The sequence below is a fragment of the Coregonus lavaretus genome, assembly GCF_964263955.1.
Source record: "Coregonus lavaretus genome assembly, chromosome: 25".
Classification (NCBI taxonomy): domain Eukaryota; kingdom Metazoa; phylum Chordata; class Actinopteri; order Salmoniformes; family Salmonidae; genus Coregonus; species Coregonus lavaretus.
This window is the reverse complement of record NC_140012.1, coordinates 25955590-25980375: the sequence shown is the minus strand read 5'-3', so window position 1 is coordinate 25980375 and position 24786 is coordinate 25955590. Positions and strand designations below refer to the sequence as shown.

General features: G+C 44.4%; 2 protein-coding genes across 2 annotated transcripts; both read left to right on the top strand.

The window, feature by feature from the left end:
- Positions 1-123: 123 nt before the first annotated feature.
- LOC311100880 (baculoviral IAP repeat-containing protein 5.2-like) lies at positions 124-10594 on the top strand (the record flags this gene model as incomplete). The annotated part of the gene is made up of 2 exons (XM_084141875.1): positions 124-230; positions 10489-10594. 2 exons carry the CDS (start codon positions 124-126, stop codon positions 10592-10594), a joined length of 213 nt encoding a protein of 70 aa, XP_083998001.1.
- A 1667-nt stretch (positions 10595-12261) lies between these two features.
- Positions 12262-24476, top strand: tmem235b (transmembrane protein 235b; the record flags this gene model as incomplete). The annotated part of the gene is made up of 4 exons (XM_084141678.1): positions 12262-12439; positions 12853-12918; positions 13075-13212; positions 24223-24476. 4 exons carry the CDS (start codon positions 12262-12264, stop codon positions 24474-24476), a joined length of 636 nt encoding a protein of 211 aa, XP_083997804.1.
- Positions 24477-24786: the final 310 nt, after the last annotated feature.

Here is a 24786-nt window from a genome sequence, read left to right as displayed (position 1 = left end):
GGTTCATGTTTCACGCATGGCTTTTCTTATGATCCTTACAATTTACGTATGGATTTTCATACGAACCTAGCGATAGGTACGCTGAAGGCCCAGGTATTTTGGCAGCTATCTGGCTCCATAGTTATGGATCCCTTTAGTGAAAAGCATACGAAAATGTACTTTTATGAAACCAGATTGAATACCTACGTGGGGTGGCCATTTGAAGAGGGCTGCGATTGCACTGCTAACGCGTAGCAAAAATAAGTGGCTAACGTTAGTTAGTTAGCTGGACCAAGACTTTCAGAAATGCACGTAGTAGCTAGCTAACTACGTAAATAAAGTTGCCCATAATTGGTGATTCACTTTTATATCTGTTAGGTTACACTAAATGATGCTTATGCTATTGTTTCACTGGTCTAATCTACTATCATTACTTTGCTGCTGGCTTTCTAGATGGCCAAATCTACATCAATCCACACCCCAACAGAGAACAGGCCGAACCTGAGTATGTGAGCGGTGCGCAAGGATCCACTTCCTTTCCAACCTCTCCGCTAAAAACCCTTCTGCGCTCACAGAAAAAAAACTGCAGCCCCATTCATTAAAATCACAATTTAACGAGCACCCTTTTATTTTTGTGACTACTTGGACCTACCGTTTGGTTTTGAAGTGTTGAAACCAAACCATATGATTTGAATGAAAAGTATTTTAATAAACATGACAAGGTGAATGTAAAATAATGTAATTAAGAAATATATCAATGTTAGGATGATCAATGTCTGAGTGGTATTGACTAGAATACAGTAGAATACCGTATATACATATGAAATGAGTAAAACTGTCTGCAAACATTATTAAAGTGACCAGTGTTCCATTATTAAAGTGACCAGTCTTCCATTATTAAAGTGACCAGTGATTCCATGTCTATGTACAGTTGAAGTTGGAAGTTTACATACACTTAGGTTGGAGTATTTAAAACTTGTTTTTCAAATTTCTTGTTAACAAACTACAGTTTTGGCAAGTCAGTTAGGACATCTACTTTGTGCATGACACAAGTAATTTTTCCAACAATTGTTTACAGACAGATTACTTCACTTATAATTCACTGTATCACAATTCCAGTGGGTCAGAGGTTTACATACACTAAGTTGACTGTGCCTTTAAACAGCTTGGAAAATTCCAGAAAATGTCATGGCTTTAGAAGCTTCTGATAGGCTAATTGACATCATTTGAGTCAATTGGAGGTGTACCTGTGGATGTATTTCAAGGCCTACCTTCAAACTCAGTGCCTCTTTGCTTGACATCATGGGAAGATCAAAAGAAATCAGCCAAGACCTCAGAAAAATAATTGTAGACCTCCGCAAGTCTGGTTCATCCTTGGGAGCAATTTCCTAATGCCTGAAGGTACCACGCTCATCTGTACAAACAATAGTACGCAAGTATAAACACCATGGGACCACGCAGCTGTCATACCGCTCAGGAAGGAGACGAGTTCTGTCTCCTAGAGATGAACGTACTGGTGCGAATCAATCCCAGAACAACAGCAAAGGACCTTGTGAAGATGCTGGAGGAAACCGGTACAAAAGTATCTATATCCACAGTAAAACGAGTCCTAAATCGACATAACCTGAAAGGCCGCTCAGCAAGGAAGAAGCCACTGCTCCAAAACCGCCATAAAAAAGCCAGACTACAGTTTTCAAATGCACATGGGGACAAAGATCGTACTTTTTGGAGAAATGTCCTCTGGTCTGATGAAACAAAAATAAAACTGTTTGGCCATAATGACCATCGTTATGTTTGGAGGAAAAGGGGGGGGGGGGCTTGCAAGCCGAAGAACACCATCCCAACCGTGAAACACGGGGGTGGCAGCATCATGCTGTGGGGGTGCTTTGCTGCAGGAGGGACTGGTGCACTTCACAAAATAGATGGCATCATGAGGAAGGAAAATTATGTGGATATATTGAATCAACATCTCAAGACATCAGTCAGGAAGTTAAAGCTTGGTCGCAAATGGGTCTTCCAAATGGACAATGACCCCAAGCATACTTCCAAAGTTGTGGCAAAATGGCTTAAGGACAACAAAGTCAAGGTATTGGAGTGGCCATCACAAAGCCCTGACCTCAAGCCTATAGAAAATGTGTGGGCAGAACTGAAAAAGCGTGTGCGAGCAAGGAGGCCTACAAACCTGATTCAGTTACACCAGCTCTGTCAGGAGGAATGGGCCAAAATACATCCAACTTATTGTGGGAAGCTTGTGGAAGGCTACCCAAAACGTTTGACCCAAGTTAAACAATTTAAAGGGAATGCTACCAAATACTGAGTGTATGTAAACTTCTGACCCACTGGGAATGTGATGAAAGAAATCAAAGCTGAAATAAATCATTCTCTCTACTATTATACTGACATTTCACATTCTTAAAATAAAGTGGTGATCCTAACTGACCTAAAATTGAATTTTTACTAGGATTAAATGTCAGGAATTGTGAAAAACTGAGTTTAAATGTATTTGGCTAAGGTGTATGTAAACTTCAGACTTCAACTGTACATAGGGCAGCAGCCTCTAAGGTGCAGGGTTGAGTAACCGGGTGGTAGCCGGCTAGTGATGGCTATTTAACAGTCTGATGGCCTTGAGATTGAAGCAGCTTTTCAGTCTCTCGGTCCCAGCTTTGATGCACCTGTACTAACCTACTGTACTAACCTACTGTATGATAGCGGGGTGAACAGGCCGTGGCTTGAGTGGTTGATGTCCTTGATGATATTTTTGGCCTTCCTGTGACATCGGGTGCTGTAGGTGTCCTGGAGGGCAGGCAGTGTGCCCCCGGTGATGCGTTGGGCAGACCGCACCACCCTCTGGAGAGCCCTGCGGTTGAGGGCGGTGCAGTTGCCGTACCAGGCGGTAATACAGCCTGACAGGATGCTCTCAATGGTGCATCTGTAAAAGTTTGTGAGGGTCTTAGGGGCTAAGCCAAATTTATTCAGCCTCCTGAGGTTGAAGAGATGCTGTTGCACCTTCACCACACTGTGTGGGTGGACCATTTCAGATTGTCAGAGATGTGTATGCCGAGGAACTTGAAGCTTTTCACCTTCTCCACTGCGGTCCCATCAATGTGGATACGGGTGTGCTCCTTCTGCTGTCTCCTGAAGTCCACGATCAGCTCCTTAATTTTGTTGATGTTGAGGAAGAGGTTATTTTCCTGGCACCACTCCACCAGGGCCCTCACCTCTTCCCTGTAGGCTCTCTTTTTGGTAATCAGGCCTACTACAGTTGTCGTCCGCAAACTTGATGATTGGGCTGAGCACGCACCCTTGTGTGTTGTTTCCTACCTTCACCACCTGGGGGTGGCCCATCAGGAAGTCCAGGACCCAGTTGCACAGGGCGGGGTTCAGACCCTGGGCCCCGAGCTTAATAATGAGCTTAGAGGGAACAATGGTGTTGAATGCTGTTCATTGACTACAGCTCAGCCATCTTACATAGCTATTCCTGTTGTCCAGATGGGATAGGTCAGTGTGCAGTACTTTTGGCGATTGCATCGTCTGTGGATCTATTGGGGCGGTATGCAATTTTAAGTGGGTCTAGGGCAGGGTTCTCCAACTGGCGGCCCGCAGGCTGAATTTGGCCTGTTGGTGGTTTTATTTTGCCCCCAAAGTTTTCTGAGCAAAAAAAAGAAAACGTTGTGGAATTTGCATTCTTGGACATAAAAAGACTGTAAGAACACCAGGAAATCAGCTCCAAGTGATTTAAATAAAGACATCTGTTCCCAAGTATTCCCACGCATAATAGAGCGACATATGATCGTATACAAATGTAAGCAAGGTTTAAAATGATTATGTTTTAGTCAAACATTATATCTGTTTGGGCTTCTTGCGGTCAATTTGCAGTCTACAAATATTTGTAATTATGTTCCGGCCCCCCAACCATCTGGCCCAGAAAAAATCAACCCGCGGCTGAATCTAGTTGATGATCCCTGTTCTAGGGTGTCAGGTAAGGTGGAGGTGATATGATCCTTAACTAGCCTTAAACAGCATAAAACACTTTAAATAGGTCAGGAGCCAGACAGGGAGCCTAAGATGGAACGAAAATGAATTATTTAGGCTATATTATGTCAAGGCTATAGCCTACAAAGAAATACATTGTGAAGCATTTGCGAGTATGACACACTAGGCTGGTAGGGAGTCAGGGACATTAAGCGCTCAGCATTTAAACAACATTTTGTTGTATTAAATCATTATATTCTATAAATTGCGCAGGCTTTGACTTACTTAGAATTAAATACAAATTAAATGAAACTACAGTGCCTGGAGAGCAGGCCAGCAGCTGAAAATATTCTCTCCGCGCTTGCAGAGCCACTGGGGATGCTAAATACCCCTTTGGCCACCCTTGCCAGGCTGGCAGGGATGCAGAGTATGTGTATGTGTATATATATATATATATATATATATATATATATTATTATTATTATTATTATTATTATTATTATTATTATTATTATTATTATTATTATTATTATTATTATTATTATTATTATTATTATTATTATTATTATTATTTTTTTTTTTTTTTTTTTTTTTTTTTTTTTTTCTTCTATAGGTAGGCCTAAAGGTTTTTAGGCAAAATAACCCAATCAAAACGGAAAGCTCCTTGACAGTTGGAATATGCCAGGCCTATTGGGCCAAAATCAATTATGGCCTATTGTGTAGATAATAGAACAAAAATGAAGGAAACTTTTAAGAGATCTTATTTTTAGTTTATAAATACTTTGCTACAATGACACACTTAATTAGCTACCCACCTCGTTCCTTTCTTTTAGCATGTGCACGTAGTAAATAGCCTTCCATATCATGCTTTCGGATATGTATTTTCAGATTCCACAATGATTCTTTAGTTGTGGACACTACATCACCGCACTCCCTCTCTTGCTCTTGGTTCTCATCTTTGTGAGTCACCTTGATTTTGCATGTGTGTTTCTTTATGAAAATATTTAGCTTACTCCATGACAGTAGCTAAAGCAAGGGTCTATAGCAGCATACATTTACATTTTAGTCATTTAGCAGACGCTCTTATCCAGAGCGACTTACAGTTAGTGAAGACATATTTTTTTATACTGGCCCCCCGTGGGAATCAAACCGAGATTGAGAGCGTGCCCAATTTGACTGGAGTGCGGAGCGAGATACCCAAAGGCTGGAGTGTCGGCCTTCTCGCCCACTCCAATAGCGATCCAAAGTAGCGCTCACTTCACAAGCTCATGGCATGCCTGGCCCAGCAGCACACAAGTAGACTACAAATGCATGCTGGGCCAGGCATGCCATGAGCTTGTGAAGTGAGCGCTACTTTGGATCGCTATTGGAGTGGGCGAGAAGGCCGACACTCCAGCCTTTGGGTATCTCGCTCCGCACTGCAGTCAAATTGGGCACGCTCTGAATCTCGCTACGCTTCTCGCTACGCTCACATATACTCTAGCCCAGACATAGCCAAGTGCTTCTTCTGTCTCAAAGACGCCAAAGAAGCCTAAATTGGTTATTTGTGTCCTTTTTATTTCTATGTGTGTAACGTTAACAGAAGAATGCCGCCAGAAACATGTAACTGGTGATGTTGTGCCAAAACAACTGTGAACTTGGAAATCTCCGATTTTGGTGCGTTCAAGACAACTGGGAACTCAGGGGAAAAGCAAGCTCAGACTGGGAAAATCGTTTTGAATGGTCATCCAATTCGAAATTCCAAGTCGGAAACTCTGGCATCTTTTGCCATGTTCAAAACAACTTGGAAACTCCGACTTCCGTGCGCTCAATGCCACGTTCAAAACAGCTGGGAACTCGGAAATCTCAGACTTCCGACTTCATGGATGTTACTTTGAATGTTCAAAATCATAGTGTAAGAACACTTTTTAAAGCCTCAAAGTATAAGACGATCCAACTTTCAAAACGAGTCCTTTTTGGCTAGCCACAGTAGTCAGCTAGGTAGCTGTTTAGCTTTCTAGCAAATTCACTCATTTGTAAACGATTAGCAAGCTAGTTAGCTACCACATGTTTTTGTCAAACTGTCAACAGAGTAGCTAGCAAGCAACAAGATATGCCAAATAAGTCTAAAAACCACTTCACTGCAAATTAATCAGATTTGACCATGGCCAGGAATCACATTTCAAACTACCAAGGTGGTTTGAAATGTGGCTTGAAATATCTGATTCCATGGGCTTTTTGGCTGTTTAGACTGCAGGAAAAAAAATTGATTAGAATCGGATATGCAAAAAAAAATGTGAACATGTATTCATGTATTTTCAGGTAGAGATGCTTTTGGTCATGTAGTGTATGTTGACACCTGCTTGTTGAACATCTCATTCCAAAATCATGGACATTAATATGGAGTTGGTCTCCCCTTTGCTGCAATAACAGCTTCCACTCTTCTGGGAAGGCTTTCCACTAGATGTTGGAACATGCTGCGGGGACTTGCTTCCATTCAGCCACGAGCATTAGTGAGGTCGGGCACTGATGTTGGCCGATTAGGCCTGGCTCGCAGTCGGCATTCCAATTCAACCCAAAGGTGTTCGATGGGGTTGAGGTCAGGACTCTGTGCAGGCCAGTCAAGTTCTTCCACACCGATCTCGACAAACCATTTCTGTATGGACCTCGCTTTGTGCACAGGGCATTGTTATGCTGAAACAGGAAAGGGCCTTCCCCAAACTGTTGCCACAAAGTTGGAAGCACAGAATCGTCTAGCATGTCATTGTATGCTGTAGCGTTAATATTTACCTTCACTGGTACTAAGGGGCTAGTCCGAACCATGAAAAACAGCCCCAGACCATTATTCCTCCTCCACCAAACTGTACAGTTGGCACTATGCATTGGGGCAGGTAGCGTCCTGGCATCCGCCAAACAAGCTCTCCAGGAACAGGGTTTTAGCGATCTCTGCGATGTGCACATTGAGCTTACAGGAAAAAAACAAACAAAATGGAATTCAAATAATTGTGCCGACATCGGTCAATTAGTTGTTTAAAAAACGAAAAATAACCGACATTTTGGTTAATCACTCAGCACACAACCAAAAGGCAAATGTTTTCATGAATTTTTACGATTTTGGCTTAGTGGCTGTGGTAACTAGTGGAAACCGTTTTGCCTGTTTTGGCGAGCTAAGCCAATGGGCCAGGGTTCTGGTCTGGAAGCAGGCTTTTGACTGCACTTACAGTATTGCTTAGGTACTGCTGTTTAACTGAATCATGGCCGAGAAAGACATTTCCCATTGATGGCCCCTTAGAAAGTCAAATTTGAAAATTCCTAATAAGACACTTTAGTCATCAACTTTGTGTACAAAACAAAGGCACTCCTTCGATATAAAGTGGTTTTTAACTAATATAAAAACGTGTCAGTTTGTCCCTTTCAAGAGTTTGGAGTAATAACAGGTTCAACTACTTAAGACATTGGCTTGAATTGGAGAATCGGAGTGGAGCTGGGGTGGATCGAGTTTCGCTGGAGCGGATGTAAATTAGTTTCGAGCTTCGTCCTTCTCTCCCGCTCCAATTCGCTCAGCCATGAGCTCTGGCCATGCTCTGCCCAGCATTTTTCATTTCCTTCATCACTGTTCTTTTAATTAGGCCTTTACTGTCACCAAGAAGGAGAGTGATGGAGTGCTGCATCAGATGACCTGGCCTCCACAATCACCTGACCTCAACCCAATTGAGATGGTTTGGGATGAGTTGGACCGCAGAGTGAAGGAAAAGCAGCCAACAAGTGCTCAGCATATGTGGGAACTCCTTCAAGACTGTTGGAAAAGCGTTCCAGGTGAGGCTGGTTGAGAGAATACCAAGAGTGTGCAACGCTGTCATCAAGGCAAAGGATGGCTACTTTGAAGAATCTCAAATATAAAATATATTTTGATTTGTTTAACACTTTTCTGGTTACTACATGATTCCATATGTGTTATTTCATAGTTTTGATGACTTCACTATTATTCTAGCAAAAATAAATAAAAGCCCTTAAATGAGTAGGTGTGTCCAAACTTTTGACTGGTACTGTGTGTGTGTGTGTGTATATATATACAGTTGAAGTCAGAAGTTTACATACACCTTAGCCAAATACATTTAAACTCAGTTTTTCACAATTCCTGACATTTCATCCTAGTAAAAATTCCCTGTCTTAGGTCAGTTAGGTTCACCACTTTATTTTAAGAAATGTGAAATGTCAGAATAATTGTAGAGAGAATGATTTATTTCAGCTTTTATTTATTTCATCACATTCCCAGTGGGTCAGAAGTTTCCATACACTCAATTAGTATTTGGTAGCATTGCCTTTAAATTGTTTAACTTGGGTCAAACGTTTCGGGTAGCCTTCCACAAGCTTCCCACAATAAGTTGGGTGAATTTTGGCCCATTCCTCCTGACAGAGCTGGTGTAACTGAGCCAGGTTTGTAGGCCTCCTTGCTCACACACGCTTTTTCAGTTCTGCCCACACATTTTCTATAGGATTGAGGTCAGGGCTTTGTGATGGCCACTCCAATACCTTGACTTTGTTGTCTTTAAGCCATTTTGCCACAACTTTGGAAGTATGTTTGAGGTCATTGTCCATTTGGAAGACCCCATTTGCGACCAAGTTTTAACTTCCTGACTGATGTCTTGAGATGTTGCTTCAATATATCCACATAATTTTCCTTCCTCATGATGCCATCTATTTTGTGAAGTGCACCAGTCCCTCCTGCAGCAAAGCACCCCCACAGCATGATGCTGCCACCCCCGTGCTTCACGGTTGGGATGGTGTTCTTCAGCTTGCAAGCACCCCCTTTTTCCTCCAAACATAACGATGGTCATTATGGCCAAACAGTTCTATTTTTGTTTCATCAGACCAGAGGACATTTCTCCAAAAAGTACAATCTTTGTCCCCATGTGCAGTTGCAAACCGTAGTCTGGCTTTTTTATGGCGGTTTTGGAGCAGTGGCTTCTTCCATGCTGAGCGGCCTTTCAGGCTATGTCGATTTATAGGACTCGTTTTACTGTGGATATAGATACTTTAGTACCTGTTTCCTCCGGCATCTTCACAAGGTCCTTTGCTGTTGTTCTGGGATTGATTTGCACTTTTCGCACCAAAGTACGTTCATCTCTAGGAGACAGAACGCGTCTCCTTCCTGAGCGGTATGACTGCTGCGTGGTCCCATGTTGTTTATACTTGCGTACTATTGTTTGTACAGATGAATGTGGTACCTTCAGGCGATTGGAAATTGCTCCCAAGGATGAACCAGACTTGTGGAGGTCTATAATTTATTTTCTGAGGTCTTGGCTGATTTTCTTTTGATTTTCCCATGATGTCAAGCAAAGAGGCACTGAGTTTGAAGGTAGGCCGTGAAATACATCCACAGGTACACCTCCAATTGACTCAAAGATGTCAATTAGCCTATCAGAAGCCATGACATCATTTTCTGGAATTTTCCAAGCTGTTTAAAGGCACAGTCAACTTAGTGTATGTAAACTTCTGACCCACTGAAATTGTGATACAGTGAATTATAAGTGAAATAATCTGTCTGTAAACAATTGTTGAAAAAATTACTTGTCATGCACAAAGTAGATGTCCTAACTGACTTGCCAAAACTATAGTTTAACAAGAAATTTGTGGAGCGGTTGAAAAACGAGTTTTAATGACTCCAACCTAAGTGTATGTAAACTTCCGACTTCAAGTGTATGTATGTATGTATGTATGTGTGTGTGTGTGTGTGTGTGTGTATATATATATATATATATATATATATATATATATATATATATATATATATATATATATATATATATATATATATATATATATATATATATATATATATATATATATATATATATCAGCGACCTTTTGGTTACTGGCCCCATATATGCGTGGGCATACTCTTGGAACAGATTTCCTAAATTAAAATCACTTGGAGCTGATTTTTTTTATTTATTTTTGCTCAGAAATCTTGGGGGGCCAAATAAAATCACCCGCCACCAGTTGGGGAACCCTGCCTTGAGTACATTATTGGGCTAGCTAGCTACATACTCTGAAGAGGTCTGTGTGTAACAACAGGGTTGCTGGTTCATGTCTAGCCTGATTCATCAGCCAGTGATAGCTAGCTTAAGCTGACATACCATCTGAGCTATAGCTATACAATCATTTGAAAAGGAGCCTTTTAGGACCTCTACAAGACAATGTTGATTAAAATTACATTTGAACTCTACCGGTTGTCTGGGTGGTTGTTCTTTATGCAGCTGTAAATTTGAGACAAAATAGGCAGAGGCTAGACTTTCACTACCTGATTTATTATCTGGTGATAGCTAGGGGGTAGTGCGTTCAGATTTCTATCACCAGAAAATGAATCAGGCTACCAGTAGTGAAAGTCGCCACTGCCCAGTGAGCGAAGACTGGGAGCCTAGGCTAATTCAATCCCTGTTCTGGCTGTTGCTCCTCAATTACTACACTAGAAATAGGATACAATTTAGTATTGTTGTTTCTGTTGATCCCATTGATAATGTTTTTCTCATCATGGCATTAGTCTCCTTGTTTCAGGAAGGAGCATAAGTCTCATTCACCCAACTGCAACTTCATCTCTCTGAAGAAGAGTGTGAACGAACTGACTGTGGAAGAGAAGCAGAAGTTCCGCATTGTAAGCTGAGCTACGACTAGGTCTTTGGAAATCCAAGGACCCAGATAGTGGGCGCACAGGAGTAGGCGTTTACGTTCCTGAATTTGATGTGCAGATATGTAGAAGACTAACAGATGAACTGTCAGTATACTCAGTTGAATTATTGGCGATAATAGTTGCCCTCCAGTGGGTGGAGGAAGTACAACCTGTTAGAATTATAGTATGCTCAGATTCTCTGTCTGTATTGAATAGTTTATAATCTGGTAAATCTAATAGGCGTGACCTAATATTGGATGTATTAATGTTATTATTGAGAATTGAAAGAATGGGTATATTAGTGAGATTCTACATTTGCTAAAATTTCTAAACCAGTTTTTGCTTTCTCATTATGGGGTATTGTGTGTAGATTGATGGGGGGGACAATTTAATCTATTTTAGAATAAGGCTGTAAGGTAACAAAATGTGGGAAAAGTGAAGGGGTCTGAATACTTTCCGAATGCACTGTATATGGGTAGAACAAGAATGTCAACAACTACATATAGCCTAGTCTAGATGCAGAGAAAACACTCCACATCCTAGGTCTTTACTAGTGCTGAGAATGTTATTTCTGAACAGTCTGTAACTTGTGCGAAAAAAATCATAATGCAGCAGAACACGCATCAGGTGATGTTGAGGCCAAACGTCTCCTATAAATACAGGCATATCTTTGAGTAAAAAATTTATTATCTGAAGATACGTGTGTGTGGACAATTATGATGAGAACACCAGCTTGAAATGTTTTTTATTTTCCACTCACAGAAAAAAACATGCAATGAGGCCATCACTAACTTTGAGTAGGAGGCAAAAAGCAGAAGAGGAGAGATCATCAAGACTGCCATGGATGAGAGAGGAGGAGAGACTGGACCTGTTTGAGTACTTTACAAATGTTTTTCGGCTCTGTTTGGAGTAATCACTGGTAGCGCAGTAGCCTATTGTAAATATTGTCTGTCATCATTATGTTGGTATATTTTTATCAATACATATTTTATTTCCCAATTTGAATATCTCATGTTCCATTTGTCATATATTGTGTTCATTTGTTAGAACTGATTATATAAACTGGGAATGTGAGGATCTACTGGTAAACCTGCTAACAAATTGTAGTAAATGGTGAGGTAGGGAAGCTAACCCGGGTCGCTGGAGTGAAAGGCAAACACCCTACGCATCGCGGATCGCTACAATATTTTTGTGCTTTGCACTAGTTGATGTGCGTAATGGCCATGCGTAAAAGGGAGATAGAGACATGTGCGCCTGGCGCCCATAAAATAAAAGGACCCGCCTGCTTGTACTCTGCTGCTGCGCAGAAAAAATTATTTTATCCCTCAGCGTTGTGGTCAATCCTCGAAACCTCATTGTTTAAGATCTATTGAGCGGTGAACTTGCAGGATATGCCGTGAAAGAGCGTCATCCTGAAGATATGGAAATAAAGATTACCGGTGCGACCTCCCAGTGGAGATGATTTTGATTAGTTATGATATTTTACTTCTAACTTCACTATAATCTGAAGTACTTTCGCCTTTTACTGGCATTAACCCCTCTAGTCAACACAGAAAGAGTGCGTACAAATAGGGCATGTTACCAGTCCCTATACCGGTTGGGAGTTGAATCGAGGCGCATTTTTTTTTATCTGAGCAAATCCTTTACATCAATCAGGTGAGATGAAGCTGTCCTATGGTTCTCTGGTGGTCACCGCCGGCATCTTCGGTATCCTCAGTTTCGCGTTCCTGGCTGCGGCGATCGGGAGTGACTACTGGTACATTATTGAGGTGAACAGAACCAACCGGACCGATACAGACGTTTTGGATTCCCATTCTGGACTGTGGATAACTTATGAAGGTATGCATTCATATGCATGTGGATTTAGTAATTTGAAACCAATGCCTTTCTTAGATGGATGACTTTATAGTATCAGGGGCTCCCGAGTGGCGCAGCGGTCTAAGGCACTGCATCTCAGTGCTTGAGGCGTCACTACAGACCACCTGGTTCGATTCCAGGCTGTATCACAACCGGCCGTGATTGGGAGTCCCATAGGGCAGCGCACAATTGGCCCAACGTCGTCCGGGTTTGGCTGGTGTAGGCCGTCATTGTAAATAAGAACTTGTTCTTAACTGACTTGCCTAGTTAAATAAATAAAAAAATGTATGTCATTTTTCCTGTAGCAAGACACTGTTTTATTGTCACAATGAAAACTGAATAAAATCGGTGGATAATCCATATGGTCCTCTGAATGTGATTATCCATCTTTACAGGTCAGAAGGTGTATTCTTACACATTTAACTCCTCCAACTACTCTGAACCTGAGATGCACATGTTGAGTGAGTTACTTGTCTATTATCACCTTATTAAACAAGACATTATAGAATAAAACATTTACAGCTATTGTTATTTTGGACATTTCGAATAGATTCTCTTATTTATGAAGCATCTGTATCTGTCTCAAATGTTGGAATATTGTCTGTGTGTTTCTCCAGACATGCACAGTGCGATCGTGGTCCTACTGCCTCTTAGCCTGGTCCTGCTGGTGTTCGGAGGCATCTGTGGATTGATCAGTTCCCTGGCCCGGAGCCCCGTTCTCCTCACTGGCACCGCCTCCTATCTCCTCCTCTGCAGTATGTGTGGCCTCCATCATCATCTCTCATCCTTAGGGCCCTAACACCTGGTCTTAGTGCCAGTCTGTCTGTGTTACCATGCCAACTCCTTGTTACTCATTGTCATGTTTGGCATGACAAGAAGTTGACATGATAGCACAAGCAGATCTGGGACAAGGGCAAGGCTACCTAACACCTAAATGCCCAAGTCCAAATTCACTCCTATGCAACATACTCCCATCCATAAAGTCTTTAGAGCAATGTTTCCCAACTCCAGTCCCAAGTAACCCAAACAGCACACATGTTTGATGTAGCCCTGGACAAGCACACCTGATTCAACTTGTCAACTAATCATCAAGCCCTCAATGAGTTGAATCAGGTGAGTTTGTCTCGGGCTACAACAGAAATATGTGCTGTTGGGGGTGCTCGAGGGCTGGAGTTGGGAAACACTGCTTTATAGCCAGCCCATACACTTAGAGTTGTGTGTGTATATCAATCTTACAAAGGAGACAAGAGGAGGCATCAATGTAATTTTAGATGATTGAGATGCACCCATGTAGTTTCACAGTTGAAGTGAGAGGGTGGTGGTGTGGTTAATTGGAGCATAGATACAGAAGGTCTCACACCATCTGGCTCGGCCTCATAGAACAACTGGGAAAGGTCTTGTTATTGTCTGCAATGTTATTTACCTCAATGTCAGTCTCCACACACACTAAACTATCTCCATGTGGCTAGAGCTAGACTGATAATAATGGGTTTGATTTGACCACAGAGGAAAGGAGAAGATTTTAAGATGGCTGTTCTCTCCACTGCTGCCTGTCCATCTCTCTCCTGTGCTTACTGGAAATGTTGGTTTGGTTGCCTCCCGGATAGTAGATGGATTACCAGTATTAGTATATATGTTACTGATCTTTGGGGATGGCCAACACTGCAATATCCCTCTGGTTTCACACACGCACACTGTCCTTTACACACTTTCACTGCCTCATTTCATTTTGATGAAAGGGGACTGCTGAGGAGAGCAATGATTTGGTTCTATCCACTGAAATAAATAAAAGTGATTTGAGTAATAGAGTGAGGAGGAAAAAGGAGTGGACAGAATAGAAAAGGGATGGGACTGGAGAGCAAGATATGGATGGGAACGGCTTCAGCCAGCTTTAGAGGAGGAGAAAGAGGTGGAGGTTATTGGCCTTAAGGATGGAGAACAAGAGAGGTGGGGTTATGGGCTTTAAAGAGGAGGGAGATGAAGAGACGAGTGTTTGGGATTTAAACAAGAGAGATTTGGGTATGGAGAGAGATTGAAAATGTAAAGGTTTGGAGAGAGCGAGAGAAATAGGTTGAGAGAGATGGATGATGATGGACTGACACTGCACACAGATCCCCATTACAAGGCCAGATCACTGGGATGGAACAGACCACAGATGGCTTGATGGCACCCCTGCCTAGCCTGTTGATTACCAATCCAGTTATGAGGATGACCTTCTCAACCGTACAGTATACCCTTTATTATCTTTATGGAGAGGCACTTGGAGCTAGAGTTGTAAAGACCTTCTCTATGGAAAGTGCAAGTACACAGTATTGTATGTCCTCTGAGTGAAACATAAATTAATTGGACAGCACACTTGAAAGTGTTTTCCTTTTCATTGTTGGACAGTATTACCAGGATTTAGCACCTTAATCTTTAGGGGCCCGATTCTGACTTAGGAAATTACGCCTTTCTTGCACACGCCATTCTTACGGTTCCCTTGCACGCGCTGAATAAATGTAATTCAACTGCTGAAAACCCTCCCACTTGCTGGCCAACAGATCTTCGCGTGGAGTTTTCATTCAGTACATTTCTCTTAAGTGATCCCTTTAAATATGGTATACCTTTAATTAGAATTTTGTCGACAGACTTGTAGCGGGTGATGTTGGACGGAGTCAGGGGCATGAGAGGAAATCACGGAATAAATGGTTTATTCAAATAAACAGAGGTACGCAGCAATGCGTAATATACACCAGTGCGGTAAACGGCACCCTGGGGAAGACAAGGCACACGGGTGAATATCCCGGCGATACACAATACAAATCTAGCTCCAACGAGCTATATATCCTCTACAATGAACAATCACACACAAAGACAAGGGGGCAGAGTGAACACTTATACAGGTACTGATGAGGGGATATGAACCAGGTGTGTGTAATAAACAAGACAAAACAAATGGAATGATGAGATGAGGAGCGGCAGTGGCTAGAAGGCCGGTGACGACGAACACCGAAGCCTGCCCGAACAAGGAGCGGAGGCAGCCTCAGAGGAAGTCGTGACAGTGCCAGAACCGGCTGATAACCTAAAACACATTGAAATGGCGATAGGTTAGTGAGGAGTGGCGGAAAGAGTTCTGGGTATATTCGGCCCATGGCAAGAACACCGACCTCTCCCCCGGCCAGTCCTGGCAGTAGGACCACAGGAACCTACCCACATCCTGATTAACCCGTTCCACCTGCCCATTAGACTCGGGGTGAAAACCAGTGGTCAGGCTGACCGAGACCCCCAGACGTTCCATGAACGCCTTCCAGATCCTGGATGTGAACTGGGGACCCCGGTCAGACACTATGTCCTCTGGCACCCCGTAGTGCCGGAAGACGTGTGTAAACAGGGCCTCCGCAGTCTGCAGGGCCGTGGGGAGACCGGGCAGAGGAAGGAGGCGGCAGGCTTTAGAAAAGCAGTCCACAACAGCCAGGATGGTGGTGTTACCTTGAGAGAGGGGAAGATCAGTAAGGAAGTCAATACACAAGTGGACCATGGCCGTTGTGGAACTGGTAAGGGCTGTAACTTACCCGCTGGGAGGTGCCTGGGTGCCTTACTCTGGGTGCACACCGAGCAGGAGGAGACATACACCCTCACGTCCTTAGCCAAGGTAGGCCACCAGTACTTCCCGTTCAGGCAGCGCACTGTACGGCCGATACCTGGGTGACCAGAGGAGGGGGACGTGCGTGCCCAATAGATCAGACGTACTGGACAAGAGCCGGCACCTACCGCAGCCCAGTTGGATACTGAGGTGGAGATGGCTCGGTACGTTACGCCTGCTCTATGTCCGCGTCCACCGCCCATACTACCGGCGCCACAATGCAGGAGGCCGGGAGCATGGGGGTGTTGTCTCTGGGCCTCTCCTCTGTGTCGTACAGCCATGACAGTGCGTCTGCCTTCACGTTCTTAGTACCCGGTATGTAGGACAGTGTAAAATCAAACCGGGTGAAGAACAGGGCCCACCTGGCCTGGGGAGGATTCAGCCTCCTCGCTGCCCTGATGTACTACAGGTTACGGTGATCAGTCCAGACGAGGAAAGGGTGTTTCGCTCCCTTGAGCCAGTGCTTCCACACGGTCAGGGCTCTGACAACAGCCAACAGCTCCCGATCATCAACGTCGTAGTTCTGCTCCGCTGGGCTGAGCTTCTTGGAGAAGAAGGCACAGGGGCGGAGCTTGGGTGGCGTGCCCGAGAGTTGAGATAGGACAGCGCCTATCCCTACCTCGGACACATCCACCTCCACTATGAACGGTAGTGATAGGCCAGGACCGGGGCTGAGGTGAACAGAGCCCTCAGGATACTGAAGGCCCTGTCAGCCTCAGCAGACCAGCGGAGCCGGGACGGCCCACCCTTCAACAGAGAGGTGATGGGAGCTGCGACCTTGCCAAAGCCCCGGATAAACCTCCGATAGTAGTTGGCAAAGTCAAGAAAGCGCTGCACCTCCTTTCACTGTGGTTGGAGTCAACCAATCACGCACGGCTGAAAAGCGGTCTCCCTCCATCTCCACACCTGAGGTGGTAATGCGGTATCCGAGGAAGGAGACGGACTGCTGGAAAAATAGACACTTCTCTGCCTTGGCATAAAGGTCATGTTCCAACAGTCGGCCCAGCACTTTGCGAACCAGGGACACATGCTCGGCGCGTGTAGCAGAATACAACAGAATGTAATCGATGTAGACCACCACACCGTGACCAAGCCAGTCCCGAAACACCTCGTTCACAAAGGACTGGAAGACTGATGGAGCATTCATCAAACCGTAAGGCATCACCAGGTATTCGTAATGCCCCGTGGTGGTGCTGAATGCTGTCTTCCACTCGTCCCCTTCTCGGACACGCACCAGGTTGTACGCGCCCTGGAGATCTAATTTTGTGAAGAAGTGTGCCCCATGCATTGACTCGATCACAGATGGAATGAGGGGTAGAGGATAACTAGAGTTGAAGTCGGAAGTTTACATACACTTAGGTTGGAGTCATTAAAACTCGTTTTTCAACCACTCCACAAATTTCTTGTTAACAAACTATAGTTTTGGCAAGTCGGTTAGGACATCTACTTTGTGCATGACACAAGTAATTTTTCCAACAATTGTTTAAAGACAGATTATTTCACTTATAATTCACTGTATCACAATTCCAGTGGGGCAGAAGTTTACATACACTAAGTTGACTGTGCCTTTAAACAGCTTGGAAAATTCCAGAAAATGATGTAATGGCTTTAGAAGCTTCTGATAGGCTAATTGGCATCATTTGATTCAATTGGAGGTGTACCTGTGGATGTATTTCAAGGCCTACCTTCAAACTCAGTGCCTCTTTGCTTGACATCATGGGAAAATCAAAAGATATCAATCAGCCAAGACCTCAGAAAAAATATTGTAGACCTCCACAAGTCTGGTTCAACGCCTGAAGGTACCACATTCATCTGTACAAACAATAGTACTCATGTATAAACACCATGGGTGTCATGAATGTCTGTGGAATGCGGTAGGCCAGAGTCAAGCGCAGGACACAGAATGAAATGAAAATCTACTTTACTGTATAGTAAAGAAACAAGCAAAACCTCCAACACAGGGAGGAGCAACCCGCTCACAAACGACACTCGTAACAAGTAACAAACACGCACAACACACAGTGGGAGCGAACAGGTTAAATAGGGAAGGACATAATACATAATGGGAAACAGGTGTGCAACACTAGACAACAACCAGATGAACATAAAACATAGATCGGCAGCAGCTAGTACTCCGGTGACGACGAACGCCGAAGCCTGCCCGAGCCAGAAGGAAGGGCAGTCTCGGCAGAATCCGTGACAATGGGACCACGCAGCCGTCATACCTCTCAGGAAGGAGACGTGTTCTGTCTCCTAGAGATGAACGTACTTTGGTGCGAAAAGTGCAAAACAATCCTAGAACAACAGCAAAGGACCTTGTGAAGATACTTTTGTACCTGTTTCCTCCAGTATCTATATCCACAGTAAAACAAGTCCTATATCGACATAACCTGAAAGGCCATTCAGCAAGGAAGAAGCCACTGCTCCAAAACCACCATAAAAAAGCCAGACTACGGTTTGGAACTGCACATGGGGACAAAGATCGTACTTTTTGGAGAAATGTCCTCTGGTATGATGAAACAAAAATAGAACTGTTTGGCCATAATGACCATCGTTATGTTTGGAGGAAAAAGGGGGGATTGCAAGCCGAAGAACACCATCCCAACCGTGAAGCACGGGGGTGGCAGCATCATGCTGTGGGAGTGCTTTGCTGCAGGAGGGACTGGTGCACTTCACAAAAGAAATGGCATCATGAGGAAGTAAAACTATGTGGATATATTGAATCAACATCTCAAGACATCAGTCAGGAAGTTAAAGCTTGGTCGCAAATGGGTCTTCCAAATGGACAATGACCCCAAGCATACTTCCGAAGTTGTGGCAAAATGGCTTAAGGACAACAAAGTCAAGGTATTGGAGTGGCCATCACAAAGCCCTGACCTCAATCCTATAGAAAATCTGTGGGCAGAACTGAAAAAGCGTGTGTGAGCAAGGAGGCCTACAAACCTGACTCAGTTACACCAGCTCTGTCAGGAGGAATGGGCCAAAATTCACCCAACTTATTGTGGGAAGCTTGTGGAAGGCTACCCGAAACGTTTGACCCAAGTTAAACAATTTAAAGGGAATGCTACCAAATACTAACTGAGTGTATGTAAACTTCTGACCCACTGGGAATGTAATGAAAGAAATAAAAGCTTAAATAAATCATTCTCTACTATTATTCTGACATTTCACATTTCTTTAAAATAAAGTGGTGATCCTAACTGACCTAAGACAGGGAATTTTTACTAGGATGAAATGTCAGGAATTGTGAAAAACGGAGTTTAAATGTATTTGGCTAAGGTGTATGTAAACTTCCGACTGTATAACGAATAGTCCCCTTGTTCAGTGCAAGGGCGCAGACCTCAATCCTTCATCTTCACAAAAAAACTTGAGGCCGGCGAAGTGGAGGGACGTATGAACCTCTGGCCCAGGGACTCGAAGACGTATGTCTCCATCGCCTCCGTTTCAGCCTGCGACAGGGGATATACATGACTCCTGGGAGGCACAGCGTATACCCAGAGGTTTATCGCGCAATCCCCCGCCCAATGAGGTGGTAATTTAGTCGCCTGCGTTTTGGAAAACGCGTGCACCAAATTGAGGTATTCAGGGGGGAATGCGCACAGTGGAGGTAGTGTCTGGACTTTCCACCGTGGTTGCACCAACGGAAACAGCCAGACACCTACCCTGACACTCTCGCGACCACCCCGTGAGAACCCTCTGCGGCCATGAAAAGGTGGGGTTGTGTAGTGCTAACTAGGGAAGACCCAACACAACAGGGAAATCAGGAGACTCAATAATAAAAAAGTGACTTGGTCTCTTGTGTAACCATCGTGACTGGGGCTGTAACCTCCCTAACGAACCCTGACCCTAATGGTCGACTGTCAAGTGCTTGGATGAGCAGTGGAATGGATAGGGGAACCAATGTAATACCTAGACTATGTGCTAACGACTTTGTCCATAAAGTTCCCAGCTGCGCCTGAATGGACTAGCGCCTTACACTGGGGAACTACCGTGTAGTCAGGGAAGTGGATGTGTAGGGTACAGTGCGCAGCAGAGGGCTCTGAATGAGTGTTGGTGTTCGATACCTGGGTTGACGTGAGAGTGCCCTGCCTGCCGCCTCCAGACCCAAAAGAACGCCGACGACAGCGTGCAGTAGAATGTCCTCTTGTGACACCAGATCGCCGCACCACCCAGCTCCATCATCTCGTGATCCGGGTTGGGGTTGGAGTTGGGGGGGGGGGTGAAATGGGCAGGCCCCTCTCAGGACGTCCTCTAGAAGCCAGCAGGTTGTCCAACCGGATGGTCATGTCCACTAGTTGATTGAAGGACGACGTGGTGTCCCGGCAAGCTAGCTCCCTTCGGATGTCCTCTCGCAGGTGGCACCGGAAGTGGTCGATGAGGGCCGCTCATTCCACCCGGATCCAGCCGCTAGAGTCCTGAACTCCAGGGCAAAGTCCTGCGCGGTCCTCGTCCCTTGCCTCAAATGGACCAGCCACTCGCTCACCTCTCTCCCTTCGGGAGGGTGATCGAAGACGGCCCGGAAGAGGCGAGCAAACTCCCCGTAGTTGTCCAACGCAGCTCACTCCAGACTGCTTTGGCCCACTCCAGGGCTTTGCCCGAGAGGCAGGAGACGAGGGCGGACACCTTTTCCCGCTCCGAGGGAGCCGGGCTGATGGTGGAGAAATAGAGTTCCGTCTGCAGGATGAAACCCTGGCAGCGTGCCGCTGCCCCGTCGTACTCCCTCGGTCGGGAAAGGTGAATCCCTCTGGTTGTGGGTGGCTGGATCCGGTCGCTCAGCTGGTCTCGAAGGGTCGGGTCCTCTCCTCTCCAGGCGTTGGACGACCTGGAGAACCCGATCCATCGCCTCGCCCAAGCTGTTCCCGGACCCGCTCCACGACTCCAGACATATTCCCGGTTCCTGCTGACTCCATGTTGTTCAGGTGTGTGATTCTGTAACGGGTGATGTTGGACGGAGTCAGGCACAGGAGAGGAAATCACGAAATAAATGGTTTATTCAAATAAACAGAGGTACGCAGCAATGCGTAATATACACCAGTGCGGTAAACGGCACCATGGGGAAGACGAGGCACACGGGTGTCACGACTTCCGCTGAGGCTTCCCCCCCTCCTGGTTCGGGCAGGCTTCGGCGTTCGTCGTCACCGGAGTACTAGTACTCATCTATGCTTCTTCGTCTCCATTTCAGCACCAACTGGTAGATAAAAAAATAATCTGATCTTGTAGATTTAATAAGGTATATTCTAGGGTTAGGAAAGTATGTATGAATCTAAATATCTAAGTTCAATCCATTAAATATTGGAAGGTGGAAAAAAGTGTACAATAGGGGTTGAACAATAGTCCTGTGAATCTACCCTAATTCTCACTAATCATGAAACTGTATGACAACGGTCCAGTCGTCGTGAACCGTGCGCAAGGCTGTGCGCATGTGTGGTCATTCCCATAATGATTCAAATTGGCTACATGTCCCAAATTATTGCACAACGTTAGCCTAATATGATCCACAAATGCTAGCGACCCTCAGGGACAATTTACACGAACGTGACAGAGGAAAGAAAGGGAAACGGAATGGAATGATGCAAAATATAAGCTATAAATGGAAGAAAACGAACACTAAAGTGACAGTTATAAATGTATGTGGGTATTACTGACGGTGGCTCCCGATCGTGGCTAATATTTAACATTATAAACTGGGTGGTTCGAGCCCTGAATGCTGATTGGCTGACAGCCATTGAATATCAGACCATATACCACGTGTAAGACAAAACATTTATTTTTACTGCTCTAATTACGTTGGTAACCAGTTTATAATAGCAATAAGGCACCTCGGGGGTTTGTGGTATATATACCACGGCTAAGGGCTGTGTCCAGGCACTCCATATTGCTTCATGCTTATGAATAGTTCTTAGCCGTGGTATATTGGCCATATACCACTCCTCCTCGGGCCTTATTGCTTAATTATACAAATTTAAAATAAAACTGAGAAAAGCCCAGGCATAGGCTATAATTAAAACATTCTAATGCGCATACATCAACTACAGAAGCCTTTAGCTAGGGTGTCCAAATTTAATTCACGCAAATTGAGGGCACACAATTAATATTCGTAATAAAGGCACAGTTATTGGTAGCCTATTTCACTGTGACATGTCATGTTGATTTTCAGTTTGATTCCATATGGCTGGTTTCACATTCGTCTCCAAGGATCATAATGAAAAATCATTACAAAACAATTGCTATGTGTATTTACAATCCCCTTCTCGAAAAGGATTACTCATTTTCCAGTTCTTATCAATGGCTCTTATCCATTTATAAATTACAGTGCATGGAGAACGCTATTATTTATATCGGGAAAAAGAAAGTACATGGAACCGGCAGGTTCGCTCCACCTTATTCATGGTTTCCTCGCGCTTAAAGGTGGAATTATGAGGGAATTAAGCCAAGGTCAGAATACGGTTTATCTGTAGACACACCTCCACCACACCTTCATTTCTTAGATCTCCACCCGAACAAATAGCGGTTGAATTGCATGCTATTCGCATGCTTAAATTCAAGCTCAGAATACGCATAGCGAGAAAAGTGCATAAAATGGGAATTACGTTTGTTTTACGTGCGCTTAACTCCGGTCCGAAAAGCCTAGAAGAAGGAATTTGAGGGTAGAGCATTGTTTACTGTTTTTACTTAATCAAGAGTGACCAATGCAGCAGCTCCAGCCAAGCTAACTCTCAGCTCCTGACCGATGGGCGTCCCCATAAAATTTGAATGAGTGGAACGAACATTCTAGATTCTACTAATTCTAATTCTACTGGTGCCCTTTCTCTCCCCGTGACCCTGCCAGTTAGGCCTAGAATAACCCTGATAAAGAAAGCCTTGTGATGCAGGAGAACTGAGTTAACAAACAAGACTCTTCATGCCTCCATCCCGAATTAACAGCACATGGCGATGTGTGAAATGGAATCAAGGCTGGAATTATACTGAACAAAAATAGAAAAGCAACATGTAACAATTTCAACTGAGTTACAGTTCATATAAGGAAATCAGTCAATTGAAATAAATAAATTAGGCCCTAATCTATGGATTTCACATGACTGGGAATACAGATATGCATCTGTTGGTCACAGATACCTTTAAAAAAAGAAATAGGGGCGTGGATCAGAAAACTGGTCAGTATCTGGTGTGACCACCATTTGCCTCATGCAGTACAACACATCTCCTTTGTATAGAGGTGATCAGGCTGTTGATTGTGGGGGGATTACAGGTATTTTGTGAGCATCTTTGTATTAGTCACCAGACAGTCCAGTGTAGATGGAGCCTGAGGGAAAAGTGAGGGTCTCTGATGGTCCATTTGAGGATTGTAGGTCAACTCAATAATAACTGACTCTCTCACACACACACACCTTCCACTCCTTCCTCCCTCTCAGCTCATGACACCCTTGGGTGACATAGGGATACATTAAAATTACGCCCACCTAGCCCCCCTGCCAGCAATATGTGGTGATTTGGGCTGCTGGGTGCAGGGAGCCGGATACAAAGACGTTATAGTTTATTGACTTTGCCTATTCCTCTGTTCCGGAACTAAAGACAGGAGGTTCCTCCATGGCAACATAACAGAACTCTGAGGGCTCTTAAACTCTGATGTCATCAGATGGTGCCTGCATCAGTCTACTTCTTGTTTCTCCCGTTCTCTCATTGTGATATGTGGGTTTTATAGTCTTTTTCAAACCCACCTTGTGGCTAGTCTTCCTAGAGTCCATTAAAGATAAAACGAAATACAACATTCAAGTGTTCCTCCCTTTCGCTGGCTGTCCTTTTGATCCTATGCTTTTATGTGTAAGAAGCTGATTAAGTGACTGTGGTGTCTTTGTCCTCCATTGTCACCGCCTTTTAAGATGGTCCTGCTCTCCAAGCCAAGTGTATGGCGTAAGCACTTGTACATACTTTGTGCTTACGTGAACCAGAATGTTTCATCTCCCTCTCCAACTCCATGTGTGCGCATTTGGTATATTAGCAATGCCTTACTGTTATTGTGTGTCTCCCCAGGTTTGCTGACACGCTTCAAAGTGAGCCCCAACTACATCAATTACTCCCGTGTGTGTGTGTGTGTGTGTGTGTGTGTGTGTGTGTGTGTGTGTGTGTGTGTGTGTTTCCTCAGGTGTCCTGACCCTCTCCGGTGTGAGCCTGTACATCAGCTACTCCCAGCAGGCGCTGGCTGAGACTGAGAGGCTGGTGGGGGCTGAGCGTCTGGCCCAGGTGGTCAGCACCTCCTTCGGCTGGTCCCTCAGCTTGGCCTGGCTCTCCTTCTGCCTGGAGGTCCTCACTGGCCTGCTGCTGCTGCTAGCTGCCTGCCCAGCCACCCTGCAGGATGGACCACAAGGCCACGGCTGGCCTCTCCATGTTGTAACCTAACCCAAGAGCCAGAAGTGTCACAAGAACTGGCTAACCAACTGGCCCAGAACTGTACCTTCAATTTTCTAAATATTTTTCATGTGCTCGTATCTGGCACCACAAATGAAGTTCCCTCTGGAAAAATTGTTCTTTAAGTATTTTTTTCATCCAAAATGCCTTTATGTGGCAAAACAGCTGACATTTAGTGCCATCTTGTGGTGTGATAAGTCACTACATTTCAATTGACAAAGGCCCTCAAATACCAAATTGCTTATTGTGGTCCTATAGGATGAGAAATTAAGCATACTAGACCTATGGGCCTCAACTACAA